Genomic DNA, 15,569 nt, shown 5'->3' with positions numbered 1-15,569 from the left:
TCATGTTCGCTTTACCCTGTCACCTGTGTTTCTATATATTTTTGTATCATGTTGTGTCTTGGTTCTGTTTTCTGTATATCTGTATATGTAATGTACGGCGCTGCGGACCCTTTGTGGCGCCTTATAAGTCAAAGATAATATTAATAATTATTCATATCTCCCAGCATAGGCTATGCGTGCCCCGATTCTGCCCAAACCTCTCCTGGAATTACCCAAACCAAGTCTATTCTGGGCAGGCCCGGCGCTCCCATTAGGCAAGGTTAGGCACTTGCCTAGGGCGCCGGGCCCTGGAGGGCGCCCTCCAGAATGAAAATTACTTTAAAACTGTGCGGCGACCGCTGACCATACCTGTCACGGCCACCGCACAGCATTCAGATGCACGGAGGAGGGGGGGGAAAGAGGCTATTGCTCACCACCGCCGCCTCTCTGCTCTGTCTCCTCCCGTCCACTCACTAGTGTCAGTGAGTGGAGGAGACTGGGCAGAGAGGCGGCGGTGGTGAGGTAAGGAAAGACGGGGTGAGGAGGGAGGAGGGCACAGATTGTTGCGGGGGGGGGGGGCTGGGGCGCCGATTTTGTAAAAATGCCTAGGGCGCCATGGAGGCTAGCACCAGCCCTGATTCTGGGTGACTTCATGCCCCTTTCCCTAAGGTGCTGAAAATCTTGACTGTTCCGGAAAAAAAATCAAAAATGTTAAACTGGATACACACTACAGTGTTTTCAGATGACTATTTGGTCAATCAAGTGATAAACGACCGTACGGGCCAATATCACATTTGTGTGAACACTTACACAATGAACTATAGTCGTTCCAAAATATCGATCTGCATTTCATTTGATTGTTCAGCAGAACTATAAATCTCGTTCCAACAACGTTCTAATCCTGCAGTGTGTACAAAATCATGACCAACTGCTCGACAAACTGCTGACAGTTCCTCAAACAGCGACTCCTATCTCGGCATGTATGCTTCAATTTATGATGTTGTCTCTATGTCTCCCACATGGTGCGGTGTCAAAACGTCAATCAAATGGGAATAATGTGTTTTATTCAAATACATTCAGCATATTGCTGCCGGGAGGCCATATTTCGCTTCAGTGTGTACGGAGTCACAATCTATTGAGACGAGGTTATGACAGATAAAAAGCACACGCCGGAAGCTAATTCACTTAAAACGTGTATAGTGTGAACGCATGAATAGACCGACTGATCAGAACTTCAGATGTAGGTACAATCACTGTAGATAGCACATTGGTCGGAAAATTCTGCAGTGTGTACCCAGTCTTAGCAGGTATGGTTGTTGACAGGCAGTGTTCATTAAATGTATAATTTGCTACAACAAATTTGCATCTGGTGATATGTGTCACTAACCTTTTCCAGACATCGGTGAAGTTCTAAAGACTTGTGAAGTTGCTCCCGCCTCTCCTGAATGTGACTGCTAATGTTTCCACATAGATGTTGAAGCTCTTTACATTTTGGGAAGATGGAGTCAACTGCATAGTGATTGTTTACAATGAGATGGTCACCTTCTCTTGCTAAACCCTGTGCAGATTGTATCACTTCCTAAGGAGTAAAAGAATTCCCACAACAAGGTTACCATTAAAATAACGCACTTTCATTCATGTGCACAGGATTTGCATTATTATGGTCAGATTTGATGCATAGTCAAAGCCATCTTGCCATATAAGCACATGTGCCAGACTGAAGGTACGGATAATGAGGGGCTGTTTTCCCTCAATGTTTGTTTTGCATTGTTGCAAAGTCACTTAAGGTGTGGACAGAGTAAGAAGGGGTGGAGGAAGCATGCCACCCACAATGCCACAAAGTCTGCCTTTCAACCAGATCCATAACTTGGAATTAATGCACGTTTTTCGCCTTCCTATTATTATTGTTGTAGGTTTCTGGTTAGGTGTCACTGTGCTCTGCAGCTCCGGACAATGGGAGGTTGCAGTAGTTGAGGCTGGAGATGATGTGACAATAAATAAGTGTTTGGGCTGCATGTTGGGTGAGAGAAGGGTATGTCTCAGTAACATTTTGAAGGTGGAGGCAACAGGATTGCGAGTGAGACTGAATATGAGGAGTACAGCAGAAGGTGGAGTCAAGGGTGAGACAAAGACATCAGGCTTGGGGAACGGAGGAAGTTATGGTGTTATTGACAGCGAGGGAGAGAGAAGATCACAAGCTCTGTTTTGGACATTTTCAGCTTTAGGGGCATTAATGTGGATATAGCAAAAAGTCACCAAAGTTAGTAAAGAAGGGGTGAGGTCAGGGGAGGAGAGAAAGATTTGGATGTCTTTGGTGTAGCGGTGGTTCATCTACAAAAAAGGTGTACATTGAAAAAAAAGGCTGAGAATGGGACCACAACAGATAGTTGAAATAGAGAGGAGGATGTGCCAGAGATGCAGACAATAAAGGAGAGGCTGGGTAGGCAGAAACAAAATGTGGACGCTAGATAAATAAAGATGTCTGAAGAGATACACTGAGGATAAAAGGAGATGACGAAATGTGGCTCAGACTATAAGAGGTGAGACGGAGGTTTCCATAACTACAATCTTCTATGTTGTTTATGTAGAGCATACTTGTTACGAGACAAACCAAGTACCACAATCCTATTATCAATGAGCTATACGGTATCACTACTCATATTTGTCTAGGGCAGCACGAAATCTAAGTACTATGCATAGTCAATGGAGAGAAGTAACTAAACTGCCACGTTGAGAGCCCACAGCATGATCATCATACCAGTGGAATTACTGAATTAAATGTGCATGACTTTAAAGTACATTGGTTCACAAGGCTTTCATAGTAGTATATAACATTAACTAACCGAAAGCAATTATAAAATTAAAAGAGCAGCTTAACAGACAGCTATATAGCATAATTTTCAGCTTTTGCTTTTGATGGTTAGGGAACTAAAATGTCCGCACATATCTGCATGGCTCGCTGTGCAGAAGGACACTGATCTGACCTGAGACTTTTCCTCAAAGCTGCAGAGACCCTTTAGGATGTGCTCCACATGCGAGCAACTGTTCCCCACATCTCCAGGTGGCGTTAGCCTCTCAAAAATCATGTCCAAGGAAGTCTTGATCTATATCAGGGAAGAAACATTACCTTAAGTATAGAATAGAATTTTAAATATCATAGAGGCTTAAAATAAAAGAACACCCACAGATAAAATGCCAATACACAAAATGTGATGATAATAAAGTAAAAGTAGAATATATAAATACGAATTTCATTCTTTAGATTATGATTTGAGTTCCTCTCCTGCTCACACATGCTGAGATATTGGGATATTGGGAAAATGTCCCGAAAATTAAAGCAGTGCCTAATAATGATGTCAATCGCCAATATTTATTTACTCCATTATTAACTATAGAGATTCTTTATATGACAAATTGAAAAGATGACAAAATATTACACTATAAATATTACAAACAAAACAAAAACAACAGTACTGTAGTAGTCTTGAACCTGTGGCCTGCAATGAGAGCAGACTTTCTGAGTATGCATACTGGACTGAGGCTGGCCTAATTAGCGTGCTAGGAATGTGCTACAAGGGATCTTGTATTCTGTCTTGCGTGATATATTAAAGGGCTTGTATACCATTCTATAGACCTTATAGCTTCTTAGGCAGACCCTTACGCATGCACTTCTCCTGCTAACAACTGCAGTAAGCAGACTGCAGCCAGCGCCAACAGTCTGGAGAGGACAGCGGTTTTAGAGGGGTGCGATTTATACACTCACTCAGTATGTCAATATTGAACCAGAAATTATAGTAATTGTGGGCGCTCAGTGAGAAGGGGGACCCCAGAAAGATTGGCATGGAGCAAGGCGTGCCTATCAAGGAAGGGTTTTTCAATATCAGAGATGTGCCCTATATATGGAGAAAAGCAGCCATTCCACTTATTTGTATGAATGCTGCAGACAGTTACAAATAGATTTCTAAATCTCACCTCTCGAAAATTCAGCTCAAAATGTCGCAGTTGCAAGCATTGTTCAAGCTTTTGTTGGTGCTTAGACCAAAACTCATCAAAAGCAGTTTCTGTTTCATTAAGCTGCATGATAAGCCTACAAGAAAACAAGTCAATTGGTGTCAGGTATATCATCACTGTATTGCAGCCTGTGGAGGCACACGCATAGGACAGAGAACACTTTAATGTTCTTTAACCTTCAATTATTTTTTGCACCCATTTATACAGTTAAAGCTACATGGTATTGGATGTTGGATAGCAGTGCACAAACAGGTGGGTTGCATAACTATTATTTTATAGACATGTTCATTTATTAAGGCACATTTTTACCAAAAAGAGATCAAATAGGGGAGACAGGAGACAGATAAACATTTAAAAAAGAGTTCTGAGAATAACTAGGGAGATTTGTCCAGGGCAACATGGTGGTTATAGGGGAAGACAAGTCAATATAAGCAGGAGACAAGTTGAACAGAAGCAGTGTTGTGAATGCCAAAATAATTCTGCATTGTGCAGCATTAACTTGCACACTAGCTGTAATGTACTAGTGATACCCATCAGCAGTATACCATTCACAAAATGTCAGTTTTCACATCTGAAATTAAGCAAATTTACCACTGTATCCGTTTAAGAAAAAGTAATGAACATGTAGTAACTTTACATAACCCCTTTGGTGCCTTAATAGCAATAGTTTTGCATTATAAGGTAATATTTTTCCAAACGACTCATTCACATAATATCCTCACTCTAATTCCATACAACTGTTCCCACCTGTCCACAGTAGTCTGGTTGTCAAGTTGGTCCTGAGTCATGGTGTACTCGGGTTCTTCTCTAATATGCTGCCTGATCTGCTTCAAGATGTCACTTCCCTGCTTCAAAGCGAATCTCAGGTCATCCTGCAACACCAAGCACACATTACCAGCAACTGGATTAAATAAATTTATGTAATTCTGACTAAATTCCAATTTTGAATGAACAGAAAAAAAAATTATGTTCAATAATATCAAATACATGCAAATTGCATTCCTGGGTGTAAAATTAATAGAAACTCTTAATCCTCCTTACACAGTGAGCAATACACTCAAAGTGTAGCAGTGAAGTGGTCACACGGCGATCTGCAGAGCAATGTAATAATTCCTACTACTTATACAACTGTGTATGAAGTGATTTTGTTTATAGATACAGTTTCATAAAACAAGCTGGCAAAATGTGACCCTGTATAACCCTGCAGACGTGGACACAGATGATGAAGTGGTCTGTGGATTACTTACCTTCATTTTGTCTTTCTTCTCTGTGTGCACAACTAAAAGGGAGTTGGTGGTAGATACATCATTGGGCAACTCTGTCTCCGCCAACTCAGTCCCAAAAGATTGAAGAGTCTGTGCTGTCTGTTTAACCATTAGGGCAAAGTTTTCTATAGCCTATGAGAAAAGTGTTATAATGAGCCAGATGTACGAGAACATAAGAAAACAGCAAGCTGCAAAAAAAATAAAACAACAAAGAAACAAAGCTGCTGAAACATTAAATTTAGGATGGTCTATGTTGACATATAAATGTTAATCTTGTTGTTCTCCATAGCAAAGAACATTTATGTGTGTTAGTCTAGTAGAAGCTAATGAGTTAATGGAGCACAACACCACTCCCAAACTTACTGCACTTACTACATATGAAGAATGAGTAAGGTCCATAGAGACATCTCCTCCAGTCGTATTTAACAAACCAAGTGAAATTCCCATTGCCAGAGCTAAAAATACACTGAAGACTTACCATGCGATTTAAAAGCCAGTTTTTATGGCAATAATCTAATGTGCCACCGAGGTCTTGTGTCAGCTGTGTCTTGTCAATATAGGTCTGTAATTCTGCTTCTGAATTCAGCATTATGATCTGTGCAGAGAAGATCATGTAGGGAAGTACACAAGTTAAAGATCATCAACTAGCTAGACTGTCCTATCTTCTTGTCAGTACAGTATTTCTATAAACCTCAACATTTACTACTTTTTCTGTATTGGATGTCACTTAAAGGCGTATACATGTAAAACAAGCTGCAAGGTCACTAAAAAGCTACGTAAAGCAGCTAGAGACTCGCTGTGGGCTGATGTGCTCTAAAAGAGCAGTAAGAGGCAGACACTGTGCCAAGGAAAATATGTACAAAACCTCAGACACTGCCAAACCATCCTGTACAAATTAGTGGCTCTTAATTACTACTGCAGAATTTTACTATAGGAAATCAGTGTACAAATCACTGTAGTTCCTCCCCTTGGCCAAGCTGTATACACAATAATACCTTGGTCATTAGACATTGCTGCCTTTTTCAATATTAGACTTCTATATTGATAAATTTGCTTAAAAAAATTAGATGGGCAATTTCTGAGCAACTTTTATTCTATTTCAAGGTACAAGTTATTGCTGAGGCAGAATGAAGGTTTAAAATCAAGTGACTTAATTTCTGTAAAAACAAATTAAAATATTAAACTTAGGACCACAGGGATAAAATTTGAATACCCCTATCACCAAGAAATCTCTGAGGGCCTTGGGAGGGGAGTGGGGCAGCAATGAGAGGGCCTTGGGAGGGGAGGGGGGCAGCAATGCACAGTACCGCCCGTGGTACGGTACTACTTATAACAGAATAAAAGCAAATCATATTCCAGCTGTTGACCTGTGCTAAAAATAACAGTGATGACCGGTTCAAAATATGATATTGCCTTGGAAAAACAGTGCTTACATATGGAGGATTCTGAAATGTTTTATGAGCAGTCCATCACACGTAATGTGTACACGATGATGGCGGAGAACTGCTGAATGCCAGGAGGTTACAGACTACAGATTGCTCACACTGATTAATAACATTGCAATTCATAGATAATTTTTTTTAAATGATTAAGAACAATAAATAACAATGGTAAAAAAGCATATATAAATATTTAAGACTGAATAGGGGAAATGCTGAAAGTTCAGTCTTACTTATCACACTACCACAATAATACACTCCTGAATTTAGTATCATGTTACATTCAGTATAGGTCTTTTAATGATGCTCAGTCATGATCTGATAACTTTGGGTATATAAAAGATATTGATGTGCTGGTTACTTACCGGTACCTTCATTTTAAAGTCATCTTTGTTTAATTTTAATGCAATGTGCGACAGGGTGCGGTGGAATAATCCCGATGGGCGCAAAACAATAACAAGCTGTAAGTTCCCTGGGAAAGATGCCTACAATATATAAGGTGAACACTATGAGCACAAGAAACAAAATATGGTAATTTTTTTTTTACTTTATTAAAAGAACAATAGGCTAAGAAGTGTTGCAATACTATTAATTAATTTCCCTGGTTTTCAGGTTTTTCTAATTACCTTTTTATATTTTCTCTGCATATTGTTATGTTTTCTGTTTATTAATAAGTATTTCACTTTGTGCTGAATAATAATTAAAATTACAAGATTGGAAAAAAAAGCCTGGCATCCAGCTCTGAAATAGAATGCTGTGAAAGTATTAGTGTTAATGACCCCAATATTTACAGAATAACTACAGTTTGAACATGTGCCTCTAACCAACCACCAGGCAGCATGTTGAGATTGGCATGGGAGCTGTCCTAAAAACTAGATGCACACTTGGGGGGGGGGGGGGGGGTGCAGTTGCATAGAAACCCCCGATGCTTGAATCGCTATCTCCTGATGCTGGCTACCCCACGGGCCACGTACTGCCTATTGCTTTAGGGAAGGTAGAGCACAACCACACTTCAGGCCCTACCACAACCCAGGTGAGCAGAACATTTCTTTTAATGTAGGGAACGGTTTTGTGGCCACTACATACAGCAGTCAGGAGTGTGTGTATTTATTAAGCACCTGTTGGTAGATTTGTTTTATATGTGTATCTATCTCCCTGTGTCTCTCCATTATGTGTGTTTTTGTATATGTATGCATCTCTCTGCCATGTGTGTGCATATCACTTATCACTCTCCCATTGTGTGTTTGTATATATGTGAATATATATCTCCTGGGAGTATGTGCGTGGATGTATGTATGAGCATATCACTCTTCCCTATGTGTGCTGCTGTCCCTCTCTTTTCCTTTGTGCGTTTGTCTCTCCGCCTCCCCATTCTGTATTGCGTCTGTCTGCCCCAATCACCTCTCCCGATATCAGCAACTGTAAATGTGCAGATTAAATTATTTAAAAAACAAAAAAAGGATATTAATTTGTTGCCACCATTCTTCAATACTTGTTAGATAGGCTTCCCAATGGAAGCATTTGGAAACCCCCTCTAGAAATACACCCTCTATATCTCCAGCAGCAAGCACCCTAAACCCACTATAATGTAACCCTTATGTTCCAAAATTCACCTCAAAAAAGTAATTCTGCTGGGGATTTCAGGACATAAAAGCTATCAAAACAGGTCACCTTTAACTCCAGGGGAACGGCAACAGGTATGCAGTCTGCTTACTGTTCACTTAAGTGCTGCCAACCAGGGAATGCTTGGTTGGCAGCACCGTATGAGTAGTAAGCAGACCCTTCAACACTTGCAGGGGCTCAACGAGTATTAGTTTGGTTCATCAGGCCAGTCAGCTTGTTATATGGGGGCTCATATGTTGTGTAGCACTTTCTCTGACTTTTACAGGCCATATAAAACACATTTTATACTATCCTAAATATACAATGAAGCATGCTGTTCATCCACAGGAAATGCCATTATTCATACCAGAAAAATATGTTCTTAAAAATAATGCTCGTTTCCATATGTTTGTTTAGCAGGCTTTGAGAATTCTGAAAGAATGCAGACTCAAACATTTTTAATGATGCTCTAACACACAATATTTACCACCACTGTATTTTACTAAAATATAATTTTACAGCTATTATTATGAAGACAGTTTAATGTTCACCACTAATTTTTTTTTTTTTTTGTACAGAAACTGACAAAACAGTTCTGACATTTTTAAAAATTGTCCCGACACTGGTGCCTGAAGAATAAAATCTACAGTATTCTGTACCTTGGAAGGTTCCCAACTTAGAACCCAGTCATCCTGCTGAACAGGGTAAGGGAGATTTTCTGCCAAAACTGGTCAGGTCCAAAATTGGATTAAATACCTGACCCTTATTGTGAGCCTTATCTAACTAAACCAATTTATAATAAAATGCTGTGACTTATCTAACTACTTGTAGAATATTGCTGCCCCATGGCTGCAAGCACCATCATATGACACAAGCACGGAGTATATGAAAATTCATTAGCCATAAGGCCCTTGAATCCTCAAAGACTTGTGTAAGATCAGTGTAATTACTAATACTGAGTGAGCATGAGTCTCATTCTGGTCTATGGCATACAAGATACCAAAGCTGAGTGGGAGCCCACCCGAAAGTGACGCTACTGTTCTGTGCTCGGAAAATGTGCTGTAGTTTTTATCGTAGGCTATTGTTGAAAACATAGCTGCAAATATATAATTGTACAATTATTAGAAGAACAGGCACCCTTTAAAAACTTGGAATAAAGGTCCACTTTCCTTTGCTTACACCAAGGCAGCCCTTACTACTCGCGATTAGCGAGTTAACCTATTGTAACATGGGAATGGATGATACACCAGACAATGTTTCACTTCAGGTTACTCTTTTTCAAGATCATCACATAAAGACCAGAGTTATTCATACACATCAAATTTTTAAAGATCTTATATATAAAAAAATGTTAATTGTTGGCTTAACATCAGCATATTGGGAAGAGACTTAACCATATGTATCCCTTTCAGGATAACGATGTCACTAAATGGACCCTTGTCAAAATTAATTTGGCTTCAGCAAGAACCATTATTCTATTAGATGATGGAGGGATTTTAAAAGATCCTATGGATAGACAGATGGAAAGTTTCAGGTATTATACGCTTTCAGTTTCAAATTGGAGCCTAATACCATACACACAGATATTGAAGATAAACATAGCAGATATATCTACTGAATTGTGTGGAAATTATGCAGCAAAGTATTGATTTCATTTGTGAAGCCTCTCTGGATACTATTGTCTTCACTTCTAGAAGTATGACTTCAGCAGTAGTGGCAAGAAGGTCTTTTTAGCTGCATGTGTAGGGCTGCAGATCTGCAATAAATAAAAAATAAAAAAAATCGCCTGAATATGCTTCCATTTAAAATAACTTTCTCTTTTGTCAAAAACTCGATTCAATGATTTAGAAGATCATTGGAGGTAGGTCTAATTGTTTGCCTAAGGATATAAGAGCAAGGAGATTTTCTTATTCAGCAGTTCAAGGAAGCTCGCACCCATAGATCTGGAAAACCGTATTCTAGGCAGTTTGACAACTAGTCTAGACAGTCCTTCTGGCCCTTAAGAGCTAAAAGAGGGAGGCCAGGACAGCAAACACCAAAATGGCTCTCTCCGAAGACAACCTCAGTATATTCTTATGTGGGGTAGAATTGAAAACTTTGCAGAGCTATGTAAACTTACCACTCAGGATCAGTGGGTTCAAGATGTAGTCAGCAAAGGCTACAACAAGGAATTTCATCAAGTGCCCCAAAGAGAACAATTTTGGCAAGCCCTGATCTCCATCCTTTCCTATGGAGTTACAGGCGCTAAAAGACAGTCTACAAAATGTGTTAAAAGCACAAATGAGTCTTCCTGTTCCTTTACACCAGAAAATCACTGGCTTCTTCCAAAGCTGTAATTGGTACAAAAATCATTAGGAGGTTTCAATACCATAAAGATTCTCAATCAGTTCGTGAACAAAAGACATTCCAAAAGGAATCAGGAAACTCCATTCTCAATATGAAAGGTAAGGGAGATTTTATAATTTGCCGGATGCTTATTTCCATATACTTATTGCAATACAACATCATCGATTCCTCAGACTCTTTATCTAGGAATATCACTTCCAGTTTACCTGCCTTCCATTCGGCCTATTCACATCTCCAAAGATTTTCACAAAATATTGATGGTCCTTATGGCTGTGACATAACTCTGTGGCTGTATTTAGAAGTCATTTTGGTCATAGGAAACTTAGAATAAATTGCCAAGAGTAGGACAGCACAGGTGATCCTGTTCCTACAACACCATGGATGGATTTTCAACATAACAAAAAGCCATCTTGTGCTCTCAGCTCCAGTTTCTGGAAGTTCAGATATATACAGTAAAAGACCAAGCATTTCTGTCACAACAAAGACTTGTCAAAATTCTGTCTTTGGAAAACCAGATTCAGCCTCAGAAACTAATTTTAATAAGTAATTGTCTCCGTCTATTAGGGATATTCCCAAGGGGACATATGTGAGACCATCAACTAGATCTAAGCACCCAGTGAGATCGCAACTCAAATTGTCTTGATTAGGCAGACAGAGTTTCAAAGATCACAAATAGTCACTCCACTGGTGGCAGCGTTCATGGTTAAAAAATCAAGGTCTGATTCTTTCAGAACCAGAGTGGATGGTGCTCACGACAGATTCAAGCTCCACATGCTGAGAAGCCGATACAAGGCACACAATCAAAGAACGAAAGACATCTACAGGCAAACATATTGGAAATGAAAGCAGTTTGGCATTCAATTCAGCATTTTCATTCTATCCTTTAGCACAACCATGTCAATGGTTGACAATAATTCTGGCAATAGAACAGTACTTGTTTTTATAAACAAGCAAGGAGGCACCAAGAGCGACACAATGATGTCAGAAGTGACAGCAGTGATGTCATGGATAGAAAACAATCTTAAGTCCCTTTCTGCACTTCATGTAGCAGGCAAAGGCAATATGATACCATATTACCTCAGCAGGTATCATATCCATCCAGGAGAATGAGCCTTATGCAAAGAAGTCTTTCAACTGCGGTCTTCCCGAAATAGATCTGATGGCAACAGCCCAGAATACCAAGGTAGCCCCACTTTACTCCCGTTACTTGGACAACATGGCACTCGCAGTAGATATGTCAATACTGTGGAACGTCTAGCTAGTGTAAGTGTTGACTACTTTTCCAATCACTGCCTGCACTCTGAGAAAAATGAAGATAAAGGCAGTGGAGATAGTAGCAATTCTTCCATTTTGGCCTCGTCAGCTGTGGTTTCAGTTTCTTGGAGGATGCGTGTGGAGCAACCTTGGCCTGGCAGATCTTCTACACCAAAGACAAATTCTTCACCTGAATTCAGACGCCCGCTCTTTGAGGTCATGGAGAGCCACTATTGAGACACAAAGTTGTCTCTTATGAAGTTATTGACATAATGATTCAAACAAGAGGAAAAAAAATCGACTTCTATTGTTTATTATATAATATGGACCAAAGAGAAGACAAAGGATCCCACATCTGCGAGTGTCCTAATTATTTTGCCATGTTTGAAATATGGCTTTGATAAAGGTCTGTCTCTTTACCTTGAAAGTTCAATATCTGCATTCAGCATTTTTCTTGATGTAAGCTGGCATCTAAGGACCATTTTTTTATTTTATTTCAATCAGTCAAAAGATTACAGCCTAGCATCAGACCTTTGGTGGCACCTCTCAGGATCTATTGTTCTGGATACCTTAATTTCGGATCCATTTGAAACATTGCAGGATATTCCCCATAAATAGTGGAAGAACTACATGCAGTGTAAAGAGCTTTTTCTAAATATATATACAGACAAAGTAGTATGAAGAACTAATCCAGTTTATTTACCTAAGAGAGAGAGATTATACTACCATCTCTGTCCACAACCAACTAATAAAAAAGAAGAACAATTACATATTCTGGATCTTGTTAGAGCAAAATCTATTTATCTTTCCAGAACAAACAATTTCAGGAAGATAGAGCAATTATTCATTCTTCCTGCAGGTTCCCACAAAGCAACTTACTCTGGCTAGATGGATTAAAAAGTCTATAGCACAGGCTCAGAAGGGGAACATGTGTGCAGTGCCAATAACTTTAAAGGTGCATTCTACAAGGGCAGCGGCTACTTCCTGGGCACGCAAAGCCCAGGCCCCAAAGGACAACATCTGCAAAGCAGCTGAATGGTCGTCTCTTCACACTTTCCCCACACAGTATCTTCTAGATGTCACATGTTCTGCTGACCCGCAGTTTGGGGGGAAAATCCTTCAAGATGTCATCCAATAACAAAATTCAGTTATGCACTACCAGTATTGTTGTTCATAGCCAACCCGGTTAGATTTATACTGCTTGGTAAGGGCTGCCATCGAGTAAGCAAATGAAATAAGAGAATTATACTTACCTTTAATTTCTTTTCCTTGAAGGACTCAATGACAGCACAATATTCCCACCCATGTTCTATGTTTATGTTTTTTGTAGGACAGCTTGGGAAGTGTCTCAAAGACACTATTATGAATGATGAGTCACCTTATATACCCTACAGGCAGGTTTATTTTTCCTGTCTCTACTTAGCTGATTAGAATAGTAACCTATTGTAAAGGCCGTCATGGAGTACTATAGCAAAAGCAATTAAGGGTAAGTAAATTATCTTATTTCATGACCAGAAGCATTTCACAACTTAACAGCCAGACTAATATTCTCAATGTTGCACTCTATAGGTTAACAATCTGAATATTGTTTTGGATATCCAAATGCATCTAAGATTTTTCTTACCAGGAGACACAGGGGTCACATAGAAAGCTACATAGAACTTTACTTTAGGTAACATTTACAGGAATAATGAATACAATGCTTCTCTTGCATACAGTTATATACATTATAGCACATAACTAGATGAGCAGCATTAGTAGGAGCTACTTTTGTAAACTACCTCATACGTGTAAGCCTCAATATCATTTAGGGGTCTTCTACATACACTGGATACATGGGGGTCATCTATCTGCCTTCTACATACACTGGATACATGGGGGTCATCTATCTGCCTTCTACAGAACTGGAAGGTTCCAGCAATTAATATTTTAGTTAGTAGCCACACTAAAGAGCACGTAACAACAACAATAATAATAATAATTTTAACAACATCATTAGATTTGAGGATCCAATGAGGTCATGTGAACTTGAGTCATTTAATTGCAATTTTGAGAAAACTTACATCTTCCAACTAATTGATTTCCTAAAAAATTCTGGTATGAACAAAATATCCTAACATTAACAGTAACAGAAAAAGACATTAAGTGAGAGCATATCCATTACGATACTACAGGCCTTGATGTTTAACATGTCACACATGATGGTGGAAAACGATAGATAAAACACTTGATGGGAAATGTGTAATGACCATTAGAATGTGACTATAAATGTCTGCTACAGTATATACACACACAGATATCCTGGCCTTCAGTCTAACATGGTGTCATACAGGTAAGACAACATTATAGCTCTTATTTTTTTGTTTAGTACTGAAGAACAAAACAAACAAACAAAAATTTCTAGATTAAAGCAAGAGAGACTCACCGCAATTCTGAGTATTGATGCTTTTACTGAAGTCCATTTGTCCAGTCTGCGGTCAATGACTAAGATGAATCCAATACCTGCATCTTGTAAACTAGATGTAAAATTAGAAATAGGGAGAGAAGCTGCAGTTATTATTCCACGTGCAGCCGCTGCCTCCTCGCTATGGTGCAGTTTTTTAACCCTGTATTCACGGAGCAAAGGCTTATATGTACATTGAAAGGAATGCAGAGGGATTTACACTGGATCACCGTCACCTTCCCATGTGGGGTCCACCGAAATGGTTTTATGTCACCCATGCAAAGTCAGTTATTCCATTTTAGCTCAATCTGCTGCAGCCTGCATGCCCTTGATTTTTCTCCCAATCACAATTGCAAATGGTTTTACAGAAAAGCCACCTATCATCCTTAAAAGCAAATGTCGCATATCCGTACAGATGCATTGATTAAAGAGACCACACAATCCAGCATTTAGCCCTCAGAATCTGCGTCTGTTAAGCATCCATTGACCTGCAGGATCAATTTGTTTGCACAGTAAGGATAGTGGTTCCACCTTAATCACAGCAACGCAACACAGCTGGTTATAGAAGAGATGTAGATCTTGGATGAAATAAAAAACCTTCACTAATTGAATAAAATGACCTCTGTCTTTTCTCCTTTCTGCTCTATTTAGCTGCATATGCTTAAACACAGCGTACAAATGGACATATAGCTGCTTCCATTTGTGGATTTCGGAAGCACAGAAAATATGCAGTGCCAGCATCTGACTGGGGGTGGGGGCCAATCAGAGCAGCTTGCAAGAATGAAAAGGCAAATGCTCAAAGACCTACAAGAATAGCACATTATGTGAATGTTGCATTTCAGCCTAGGGAAGCACTGCTCTGACAAAATCACTAGTACAATAGTGGGAAGAGTTGTGGAAAATGATAGTCATTATATAGGTAGATTATTATTATATCAGACACATGTCTATTTACTAGGAAACAATAGAAATGATCTTAATACTATTTTCTCATTTTCATGAGTTTTGATATACTATGAATGGAGAATGACAGAAGAAAATAGAGCTAGTTGGTGTATTGGTGACTAAAGCTTGCATTATCTAAATGATCACTCCCAATAAAATAGCCGTTTAAAGGAATTCATGATTCCAAACAATAGTTCCCCTTTGCCAATGTCAATCCGACACTAAATGTACTACTCCAAATTGTCATCCATGAACTTTTCACCAAAGGTCAAATTGAGAGACCCT

At 39.3% G+C, this 15,569-nt stretch overlaps 1 protein-coding gene across 4 annotated transcripts in view; it reads right to left on the bottom strand.

The window, feature by feature from the left end:
* MCF2L (MCF.2 cell line derived transforming sequence like) overlaps window positions 1-15,569 on the bottom strand; it is a 224,426-nt gene that overhangs the window by 29,561 nt on the left and 179,296 nt on the right. For all 4 annotated transcript variants that reach the window (XM_075200030.1, XM_075200032.1, XM_075200033.1 and 1 more), the window contains exons 5-12: window positions 14,322-14,412; window positions 7,060-7,179; window positions 5,734-5,850; window positions 5,238-5,387; window positions 4,738-4,862; window positions 3,952-4,066; window positions 2,964-3,083; window positions 1,367-1,558 (exon numbers count right to left, since the gene is read on the bottom strand). In XM_075200030.1, coding sequence (XP_075056131.1) covers window positions 1,367-1,558; window positions 2,964-3,083; window positions 3,952-4,066; window positions 4,738-4,862; window positions 5,238-5,387; window positions 5,734-5,850; window positions 7,060-7,179; window positions 14,322-14,412 — 1,030 coding nt within the window. The remainder of the gene's footprint in view (window positions 1-1,366; window positions 1,559-2,963; window positions 3,084-3,951; window positions 4,067-4,737; window positions 4,863-5,237; window positions 5,388-5,733; window positions 5,851-7,059; window positions 7,180-14,321; window positions 14,413-15,569) is intronic.

The sequence above is a fragment of the Mixophyes fleayi genome, chromosome 2 (assembly GCF_038048845.1).
Source record: "Mixophyes fleayi isolate aMixFle1 chromosome 2, aMixFle1.hap1, whole genome shotgun sequence".
Classification (NCBI taxonomy): domain Eukaryota; kingdom Metazoa; phylum Chordata; class Amphibia; order Anura; family Limnodynastidae; genus Mixophyes; species Mixophyes fleayi.
Note: the sequence above shows the minus strand (reverse complement) of the source record. Positions and strands in the feature narration are given on the sequence as shown.